Source organism: Cystoisospora suis (genome assembly GCF_002600585.1).
Source record: "Cystoisospora suis strain Wien I chromosome Unknown contig_283, whole genome shotgun sequence".
Classification (NCBI taxonomy): Eukaryota; Apicomplexa; class Conoidasida; order Eucoccidiorida; family Sarcocystidae; genus Cystoisospora; species Cystoisospora suis.
Window position 1 is genome coordinate 1 of NW_027153085.1, and position 11,072 is coordinate 11,072.

Genomic DNA, 11,072 nt, shown 5'->3' on the forward strand with positions numbered 1-11,072 from the left:
GCACCGGGCGTCCCCGAACCACTACACGCAACACAGCCTCACCACTGTGGGCAGTAGTGCTGGCTGCCTATTACAGCGTTACTGTAGCAGCTCACCGGCTGACTATTAGCCGAGTGAGCACTGCAGGCTTTGGCGGGCATATCAGTCACCCCGACTACAGCTGGCTACCACGCAATTGTTGCCTCTGGTTCTACTGCAGAGGCGTCACACTTTCTTGCACACCCGGCGCTCGTCTGATAGCAACCGACTGGCGAAAGTGTTCCGGCAAGTCGCAGAAAGAATTTCTGTCCTCGGATGTGGAACCACGGACTGCATTGTGCGGGGAACAGCGGCGCGAGTAGTACGGGTCCCAACCAGGAACCCGTGTCGGAACGCGCGTTGTTTTTGACATCTCCGCAGACTGCCGGATGCGTAGCAGACTTCCCGGCACAGTGTGCATGCCAGCAGCCTTGCGCGGAGCTGTGGCGATTGCAGCAGCCGTACGGCATCTTTCTGATGAAGCTTCCTCTGTAAAGCAGGTCTGTTTAACAGCGTGGAACGCCTTGCTTTGTTGGAATAAAGGGTATACGCCATCTGACCTACTTTGTGCCTTCGTGCCTGTTGAGTTCCGGGTCTTACATGGCGCGGATCGCGGCATTTGAGTTTTTTTCGTTTGACGACCGAGCCCTCGAGGATCCTTGCCCACAAGTTTTCCTCTGCATTCATTCTTTGCCATTTGCATAACTAACTGGGAAAGAGCTCTATTCTACTCATTCTTGCGCCGGTGTGCGCTAGGCATGAGCTTGGCCGTCGCTCTACCAGCATGACCTTGCGTACGAAACCGTGTCTCGCTTTCTCGGCGACAGGAGTGTGACAAACGCGTTTGACTGACCTTTTGCTTTGACTCGACGTCGGCGAGCTAGCATTCCGTATCTGTCACAGAAAGGACTCAATGCTTGGGGAGGAAGAGAAAGCGCTGCAACGGCGATGTGGTAATCGACTGAACTGAGCTCGACGTGTTTCGACGTATTCCCTGAACGGAAGGCTACTCTCGCTTTTCCTCAGAAGTCTGAGCTACCTCAGTGTCAACGCCTGTGTCTTGTCAGTATTGCCGACTATCGCCTGCGAGCCGACAGAAGGAGATACTCCTCAGGGTAAAAGGCGGCACGGCAATCTGCTTTCCTTTGGAACACACGCAGCGCAGACGGGCTACTCTTCTTCTTCTTCTGTCTCTGGTGTTTCTTCGTTTGCCTGACCTAGAATTAGCTGGCCTCCAACTATGTTTCAATCTTTCCGACATTAATCGGCTTGGAGCCAGAGGAAACATGGCTACTGCGTGACCACAGTTCGATGTCAGCCTCCTGCACATGTTGCGACGAGCATGCTCTTTGTATTCTGTATGGGATACCTGGTTTCACTCTCTCTTTCTTTCCTAGTGCATTTGCTCGCTTCTTTCAACTCCATTCGTGCAATTGCCCACGGCTTCTCCGAAAAGGCGCCCTAATTGGTAGTCTCTTCCTGCTCAAAAGCCTTTGTTCCCACTCAAGTCTTTTATCCTTCGGACGGTTGGCATTTTCAAAGAGCGACGGAGCTGCGGACTTCTGACCTGTGAATCGTCGCCGGGGCACTTTTTCTGAAGTTCTGAAGAGTTGGTGTACATCCACAAGTTATTCTTGACCTATCAAAACAATGGTGGCCACTCCCAGAGCTTCTATTGACGCTGGTAGGGGCGTTCCTGATCGTCTCACTGTTAAACAGTGCTGGAAAGGCATATATGCGATGCCTGCGGATCCGCTGAAGACAGATCAAGGTGAGAAAGAGAGTTAATCGTCCCTGGGTCTACCTCGGTACAATCGTGGTCGTACATGATTCAGGCGACCTGCCATTACACACACCTGCCTCTCCGCCTGTCCAGTGATATAGCCGCGCACTACTACATGGACAGATAAGCCGGCGACGCATCCATGGTGTAAGATTTTCGATCTGGGTACGTCTCATCTAGCTTCTGCACATCTCTGATAGCCGAAAATAATGCGAATACGTCTATGTTGCATACCTCAAGACATACGTACCTCCACTATCCATATGTACACATAAGGATAGATAGATACGTATTTGGGCATGGATTTAGATGCCCTACCTTCACGAAGTATGTACATGCATGTCCATAAAGTTCATTCAGTACGAAAACTCTGCTGTTCAGCTCTGTCTTGTGTATCTCAATATCTACCTGAGGGTGTTCCAGATTTGACATAGTAACCGTAGCTCTACTACAGCTATTACCAGAGAAACCTTTGCTCGCCTGGGATCTTCAGTGGCTAGATGAGGACTGAAGGGAAAAAAAAGCGGAGTTAGAGGCTGCGTAGCTATGAGTGATACTTGTGCAGTCCAGTATTCCTCTATACGACAGTGCTGGGGGATTTCTCTTGTATGTGCTAAGAAGAGAATCTCCGGGCAGATCTTCAGCGTATATAGTAGGAAGAGGAATGAGGAACAGATGCTAAACCGAACAGGGGGAGGCGTAGATGTACAGGGGAGTTATCTAGCTATGTTACTTATTACATTCTGAGAATTCCTCCGATGTACTCGCTGGCTCTCCCGCTTCACGCGTGTTTGTGCGAGGGTAGGTAAGTAACCTCTCAGCATAGAAATGTATATATATATCTCCTATTTGTACATATAGGTATTTGCATCTATGTACGCCACAGTAGGTACTGTCCATAGATACGCAGAAGACCGTACTGACCCAAAGTTAGGAGATTTCAGGAGACCAGCTTCCTTCGTTTTCTTTGGAAGGCAAACAGAACGATGGCAGTGTAATTCTCAAATTCAGGTGTTCTGCTTCTGTTTGCAAAACTCAAGAGGTAGCAGCACTTCACTTTTTCTGATGTATGTACAGATGAGACACCTGTTTACCGGTGTATTGTTTCCCCGGATCACCCTGTCCCTGTCCAATCTTTACCTTCCTCTGTCGTGGGTGCTCCCGAACTACGCGCACCGTGAGGATGTCTACGGACTTGTTAGTGTTTTATTTGGCTGAGCTGATGAGCCTTTCAGAATAAGGGGGGAGAATCAGAAAGATAGGTCTTTCCTCTCCAGATCTGCCAAGACTTTAGCCTCTTTTCTTGTATGGACTGTTCCTATCTAGCTAAGTTTACTGTGTGGGTGTATACCTACCCACACTGCCTGCCTTACGTGGATTTGTATAAAGACGAGTAGGGTTGCTGGCTCGCTTTCTTCTCGCATGCATGGTCTGCATGAGAATACATACACGCAGTTTGACACACCATGTATCCGTAAGCAGTGCCAGAATGGCTGACTCCAGATAGAGTGAAGTTGACTGATGTCTCCTGTCTCTCTGCTACGAGAAGATAGACTCTCCCCCCCATTTCCAGGCATCTTCCTGTTATGTGTCGGTCCCCTCGTGCCCGGATTGATGTGTTGTGTGTGCCCTGTGTATGCATGTATNNATACATGCATACACAGGGCACACCCATTCTTCTCATGGTAAATTACATCCACGTATGTATATCTGCGTGTACGATGTTCATCTCACTGCGGACCTCATGACAGTGTATATCTAATTCTCTTCTTGCGTCTCCCCGCGTAGTCGTCTCTTTGAACGATAGGAGGTAGAAATGGACGATAGCGGGGATGGAGAGCTGATATATTCTGCTCTCCAAGCGAATACCTGTTCTCTGATAGATGTATGTACAAGTCTCTCTCCAGCGTCTCTCTCTCTCCACATATATATCGATACATATATATATATATATATGTGGAAAGTTTTCTACCCCTTTTCTATCCGTATACATCTCTTTTGTATGTTGTATTTGATAGGAACATTGTCTCCGATTTTCTTTGACTGTATGGTATGGAAATTACGTGCATGTATCTAGTTACAAAGGTGCATGCACCTATTGTTGTTTGTCTTCTCTCTGTTCCCAGTGTCGATGCGCTGTATTGCTCGGCGAAGGCCTTTCCCGATGAAGAATTTCTAGGTGAACGGGAGAAGCTGTCCTTCGAACCCATTCCAGATCGTCTTGTTTCCGCATCGCCTCCCGAAGAGAATGAAGAGAACGGAGAATCGGAGAAGAGCAAGAGTAACAGTACCAAGAATGCCAACATTGTAGCGCTTTCGGACGCGACAACGAGTAAATCAAGTAAAGAACATAGCAGTGAGATAGAATCTCCTAAGGCAAGTGACTCGTCAGTAGCAAACATCAAGACCTCCTCATCGGATGTCCGAAGTCTTCCTAGCGGGGCTAGCTGGCAATCGCATGCAAATGGAGAAGTAGGACGGAGTACGTCATCACGCCGAGAGTCCCCTTTTGGAGACTATAAATGGATCACTTTCAAACAGGTACGCAAGAGAGGATAGGTCGTCTAGACAAAGGCAAATAGAGATGTGTACACACACCCATACAACAATCTGTACATAGAGACAATCTTATCCTATCTTCTATAAATGATGTATGAACTCCTCCCCCACTCGAGTTTTCTTCCTCTTTCGCTTCTTCCCAGCAAGTTCTATGGTCTTGAGGAAGAAGTGACGACCCCCTTATCCAAGGATGTTGAGTAGACATAAAGCAAGAGACAAGTTCTTTTGCTTTCTTCCTCCTTCCTACTAGTCGCTTCTCTCTGTCAGACGAACGACTTTAGGTCACTCCACTAGCGCTAGCTCTAGCTACCTTCTTCCTGGTCTTTAGATGGAGATGTTGCCCATTTGGTGTCTAGTCAGCGATGTGAGGGCGCTTGTTGCTTCCAGACACAAGAGAAGGTCGAAGCTCTGGCCTGGGCTCTCCAGAATGAAATTCAAGTCCCTACAGTCACCTTTGACGATGAGGGAGATGCTAAAGCAATGCAAGGAGGTGACTTAAAGAAAGAGAGCTATCGCTTTGTTGGCATATGGGCAAGAAGTAGCGCGGCTTGGCGTGTCACAGACTTTGCATGTAAGTGGTCTTCTTCTTCGATACAAAAAACCATCTTCTTCTTCTTTTCTTCATTCTCTTCTTGATCCTCGTCGTCGGCTTCAAAACTCGCAGTGTAACGCAGATGTCATTCCTACAATCTCATATACCCTGGGATCCTGACATTCTAGCTCTCTTTCTTTTTCGGACTGAACGGATACACACACATATCCATCTTCAATCTATCTATCTTTAATCTATCCATTTTTTATCTATCTATGTACCTATCTATCTATCTGTTCACGTGTGTGTCTGTACGTATAGCTTCCGAGTGTGACCCTGTCTTTTTGGCCTAGTTTTAGACTATTCATCGTGTGGACACCTTGTCTCCCGTCGCATGCGTCCACCGAATTTCTGTTCTGCTATGTACGTCGTTAACCTCTTGTTTCCCTTTTTCTTGGCATCTCTCATCCATACACGGTGAGAGGAGAAAGAGACAAGAGAGCTATTCAGAAAGAACGAAGTTGAAAGGAATTTCGAGAGTTTTCTCCCCTGTTTTTCTTCCCGTCAGCTCGCGGTGTAGCAGTCTACATACACATCCAGACACTTCAAGGAAGAAACTGTTTCGCTCCTGGACTTCTTCTTCTCAGATAGATATCTTTTCTTTTCGTACTTTTCAGCAGCAGATACTCAGTTACGATACTTACAGATAAAGGAGAGATGATCTCTACTGATATCTTGACGAGGTCCCGTGGCCTCTTCGTCTTCTTCATTATCGTTAGGATCTCTTCTTGTTCGTTTCATTCGATCAACATCCACTGCCCTTTTGTGCGGGTGTACATACATGTCAGGGGAGAAGGTCCCTACCGATTTCGTCTACTGTCTCAGCTAGGTGAATGCGAGACTCTATGTACTTTCTATCTATACGTGTATCTCTTTATATGTGTAGATGGATATATACGGAAGGAGAACGACATCTTTGATAATGTCTCGGGCGGCGTCGGTATCCTGATAGAGATCCACTCATTGAGGATCTGTTTTCCCTACAAGTAGTAGTATCTACGCTCCTATACATACCTACAAACATACCTGACGAGATTCACACAGGCTAGAACGAAGCTGAGCTTTCACCTCTTTATCTTTCCGTAGGAGGAAGGCCTAAGAAGACTTGCTCGTGTCTCGGCTTTTCGTAGACATTTAGGCAGACGGAGACAGAAGGGAAGTATTAGTTGGGGTGAGGAAAGTATGGTTTGTGTGCTGGCAATCTCGCTTACATCGCCTTCTATTGTTTTTTGACTCTAGGAGCGTCGGAGCAGTCTTCGGAAGGAAGGGGCTTGAGAGAGAGCAGAAGGAAGGAAGGAAGAATCGAGCCTCGTTAAGAGAGTCCCCTTTCATTTCGAGGTGCTTTTTCTTCTTTGTTTCTCTTGGTTTTTCTCTTCAGGCAATGCAACGAAGCTCGTGAGTGTGCCACTCTACGATACACTCGGGCAAGAGGCTCTGCTGTACATTCTCAACCGCACTCGTAAGGAAGTATCTCTGTCTATCTCTCTGTCTATCTTCGATCTATCTGTCTATCTGTCTGCATGCTAGCAGCTGTGCGCTTTATTCCCACAGAGGGCCTAACAAATATATCTCCAGGGAGCCGTGTGACGACTCTCTGTCCATCTCTTCTTAGTCTATCTATCTTCAGTCTGTCTATCTATCTACGTATCTACACGTGCCTCCTTTGACGGTCTAGAAGGGAGCTTTGTTTTCCAAAGAAGACACGGGATGTCTAGTTGTGTCTAGTAGACAATGCGGAGGAAGCCACGCGCACGCACGTAAGGGTGGACACTCTCTTGAGCGAGAGAGAGATAGAGATCTCAGGTGCATAGACATACCAAACATACGAAGGAACGATGATAGAGCCGAAGAAGTTCTATCGCTCTCCCATAGGCTGTCTGGAATATCTCATGATGAAAAGAACTCTATCTAACCGTATGATGGAAGTTGCACTAAGAGGAGAAACTTTCCTAAGAGTTTTGCAAGCGAAAAGAGGAAGTCTTCTTTCTCTCTCTTGTGAACAAACTCTCCCTCTCATTCCTTCAGGTACCGCGGGGGGAAATCTGACTGGCTTAGTTAAGATAGGTAACGAATTTCAAGCACACATGGAGTATGAGAAATACATTCATGTATGCATGCACCTATATATATGTATATAGAGAGAGAGAGAAAGAGAGAATGTTAATGTCGGTATGGGTGTCCTCATATAGAGATGGAAATCGTGTCTCTGCTCTTCTCTCTTGCAGAGCTTCAGGTTCTCTTCGTTGAAGGTTCGAAACTTTATCGAGCTTTACAGCTTGTCGTGGAAGATAAGATTTCTCTCCGAGTTGTTATTTGCTTTGATCCGGTAAGAAGAGATGAAGAATGTTTCTCTCCCCGAGTAGGAATGTGCTTGCTTGCTTGTCTGCCCTGCTTTTCTTTCCTCTTTTGATAGATGTAAGTTTCTTCATCTTACTTTACTCTCTTGAGCTGTGCCTATCGCGAGAAAGAAGTGAACTGTCGCTTCTATAGAGGCTGTGAAAGAATAAGAGGGAGAAGAGATTAGCTTACCTTGGTCTACCGTAATGTCAGTGTCTCTCATGAACAGAGTAGATTACTATACTATCCTGTCGGGACGCGAGACTAGTGTCTGTCTTTTCAATGTCTACATTTTCTTCTTTTCCTGTTTCATACAGGAGCTGGTTAAGTTTCTTTCATCCCACTAACGCACAACATCTTGCTGAGGTGACTTCTGCCTTTCATCATCTATCGCAGCTAGCTAGCTATCTAGCTAGCCATTTAGTTACGTGTCTCAGCGTTAAATCAATAACGTCATAACCGTCTACAAGATGCGATGGAAGCTAACTTGTGCCTTCCCGACGTACACATTTCTCCGCTTGCTAGGGCGCAAGTAAAAAAGTAAGAAAAGGGAATGATGAAGATAGATAGATAGACAGATAGATAGATAGATAGATTAAAGATGAATAGATTAAAGATAGACAGAGAGATAGATAGATAGACCGGCGGATAGATAGATAGATAGATCAAAGATAGATAGATAGATTAAAGATAGAGAGATAGAGGGTAGTCTTTCTTGGTAGTATAGTGGAGAGCACTAGGGAGACATATTGGTTCTTGTATATGTTTGAGGAAAGAAGGGAAGGAAAAAGAAGGCAGGGATATTTAATAGACATTGTAGAGATGTCTAGATAACTGCAATGTATATCTTTGCACAGCGCAGATGAAAGAATACGAATTGAGTTCGTTCTCTGCTTTTCTTTCTTTCTCCTTCTGTCTTAACACGGGCAGGTAACTCCAGACGAGGTTAGCGACTTTGCTGCGGCGAAGGTGAAGCTCTATGATTTTGATCAGCTTCTTGAGAAGGTATGTAGAAGTCCTCGAGTGATACATAGCTTTCTTCTCTTTCATTTATTCCATCTCTCTTTCTTTCTTCCTGCTTAGTAGGATATTCTCCTGTAGTTGGTTCTGCTTGAGAGGTCTATGTATAGCTTGTGGTTTTTCATATGTATCGACTCAGCTCATGTAGACAAATCATGTCCGCATATAAGCCCGTGTATGACAAAGGCAGGAGTGTGGACAGAAGTTACCTGTATGTTTCTTAAATGGGTATGGCTGCTGAAGGAGAAAGAAATCTCCTGGCCGAAACCTAGCTCTCAGTAAAGCCTCTGCTTTACCCCGGCGGTGGTCTATATTCCTCGTCTATGCATATGTATGAAGATATCTGTATGCACCTGTATGCATGAATATGCACGAATATGTAGGTATGTACGTATGTTATGTGTACATGTAGGGATGAATGAATATGTATGTATGTATGACGATGTATGTATGTATTTATGTATGTATGTGTAAAGATGTATGTACGTACGTATATGCATATATGCACGTATGTATGACTGCGCGCGCATGTACGTGTGAGGAGAATTTATGAAGACGTATGTATGCAGATCCATGTATGTATACGCTCTTTGTTCTTCTTGAAACATTCATGTAGCTATGAGTGCAGGCATAAATGGAGGGTCTTGACGTATCTTTCTGTATGTCGCGGCTATTCTCCCTCTCAGGGAAAAGACAAGAAGTTTGAGAAGCCTCAGCTTGATCCTGAGGACATATGCACAGTTATCTTCACGTCTGGTAAGAATCTTCTCCATCTCTGTCTAGAGATTTCTACGCCTTAAGATCATATATATATATATATATTATACCCCGTAATGCTAACGTTTTATGTCTTAACAGGGCAACCCGACCTAAGTCTTGAATGAAGATCCTGTCGTAACAAGACCCGTTATGAGACGATAAGATCTTGCATGTAGCAGGCTGTTTGTGGAAGGAGTAACAACTCTATCAAGCGAATGAAACACTTACTTCTTCATCTTTCCTGTCAGCAAGACTTTTCATCTCGTGAAAGGAGGTACTCATTGTCGTCTTCGCGAGTGAAGAGAAGGGAAGAGGAGAGAAAAACATATCTTTCTGACAGGTTTCTTTGTTCCAATTTCAGGTGTATGTACAGTAGGAGTCGTCTTCCGAAGTGTGTCATTTCTGGTTTTGTGTTTGGGCCTTGGATTTTATTCTTTTTTCCCCTTCTTGGATTTTTTTCTCGTTAGAGTAATGACTTCGAGTGTGTGGCTTTCTATACTAGTTTTAAGAAGCTCCTTCACATCCTTTTCTGTACTTTCTCTTCTTCTTCAACGGTCTTCTCCAGATACGTCAGAATGGTGAATGCGTTTCGCCCTTGTTTTATGTTTCGTTTGTCGCCATATCTTCTTCTAACTGCAGTAGTAGTGACTTCTCTCTTCTGTTGAGGCTCATTCTCTAGGTGATGACCGACTTGCATCATTCAGTAGAGAATACAAGATTCTATAGCTCACTCGCTCCCCTCCTTCCCTCCTTCCTCTTTCTATCTTCGTCTTGTTGACTGAAAAAAGCCGTGTAGGAAGAGCGAAGTGCTTATCGTCTATCTCAACATCTCTGTAGCTATCTATCTATCTATTTATCTTTCTATATGTCTTTCTATTCACTTTATTCCAGGTCATACCTCTATATACTTCTTCACGGAGAAAATCTCGCTTTGTATATATGTAGGTACGACTGTGTACGGGTATTTCCTATGTATGAATATGTATGGGTGTATGAACATGCATATGCACGTATGTACCGGCGTGTTTCTATGTATGTATGGATGAAAGGCGATTGAATACGCATGTATGTGTGTATGTAGGTATGTCTGCGTACGTGATACCCTTGAACGTTCTTTCTTCTTCCTGCTTCATTTCCACTGCATTTCTACTTTAGCCTATTCTAGCAGAAAGCGAAGAAGGAGAACGGAAGAAATCTCTTTCTTGTTCTTCTTCCTCACGTCTCCCTCTGTGACGTCTCTGTGAATCTGTCTTTTCTTTAGGCACAACAGGCGTTCCGAAAGGCGTGGTTCATACAAATGGAGCTTTTGTTGCTTCCATAGCAGGCTATTCAGAGTGTAACAATCGTATGAATCTTTCACGTCAAGATAGCACCTTAAGTTATCTTCCTCAATCGCATATCTACCAGAGAGGTGTAGAGATCATTCTGACATATATAGGCGTCAAGATTGGCTATTACTCCGGAGAAATCACACGATTAGTTGAAGATATACAACATCTCAGGCCTACCGTTTTCTTCGGAGTTCCACGTGTCTATACAAGAATGCTTGATCGCATTATGCTTGGTGTGAAAGAGAAGAGTCACCTATCTCAATGGATGTTTCGAAAGGCTTTAGCATGGAAAGAATCGAGCTATAAAAAAGATGGGCGGAGCGTCACTTCATCCATTCCTGACTTCGTAAGTTCAGAGGAAACATTTGAATCAAGAGGAAGCCGTCTCATCTCTCTCCTCTTCTTCTCTTTCTCTCCTCCTTTCATTCATTCTTTCTTCTTCACTTCAACGTGTTAATGTTATTTAGTTTAAAGTTGAATGATGCTTGGTCGTCATTATCTCTTTCTCACGAGAAGTTTGCATGCATGCGTGCATGCGTCCCTCCTCGTTCTTGTGCGACTTGCTGTGCCTTGTACACCTCGCTGCGAAATTCCTGGGTGATTTTTCTGTGAAGAAAACTGATCCATGTTGATTCCGATAGATAGATAGATAAATGAATTAAAGATAGATAGA

At 44.8% G+C, this 11,072-nt stretch overlaps 1 protein-coding gene across 1 annotated transcript in view; it reads left to right on the plus strand.

The window, feature by feature from the left end:
- Positions 1–150: 150 nt before the first annotated feature.
- The window catches only part of CSUI_000711 (amp-binding enzyme domain-containing protein), a 17,065-nt gene continuing 6,143 nt past the window's right edge, over positions 151–11,072 (plus strand). The window contains exons 1-9 of the mRNA XM_068060942.1: positions 151–1,789; positions 2,885–2,978; positions 3,928–4,342; positions 4,748–4,931; positions 6,331–6,411; positions 7,178–7,278; positions 8,220–8,294; positions 8,996–9,065; positions 10,330–10,745. Of these exons, the coding sequence (XP_067927067.1) occupies positions 1,669–1,789; positions 2,885–2,978; positions 3,928–4,342; positions 4,748–4,931; positions 6,331–6,411; positions 7,178–7,278; positions 8,220–8,294; positions 8,996–9,065; positions 10,330–10,745 (1,557 nt within the window). The 5' untranslated portion in view covers positions 151–1,668. The remainder of the gene's footprint in view (positions 1,790–2,884; positions 2,979–3,927; positions 4,343–4,747; positions 4,932–6,330; positions 6,412–7,177; positions 7,279–8,219; positions 8,295–8,995; positions 9,066–10,329; positions 10,746–11,072) is intronic.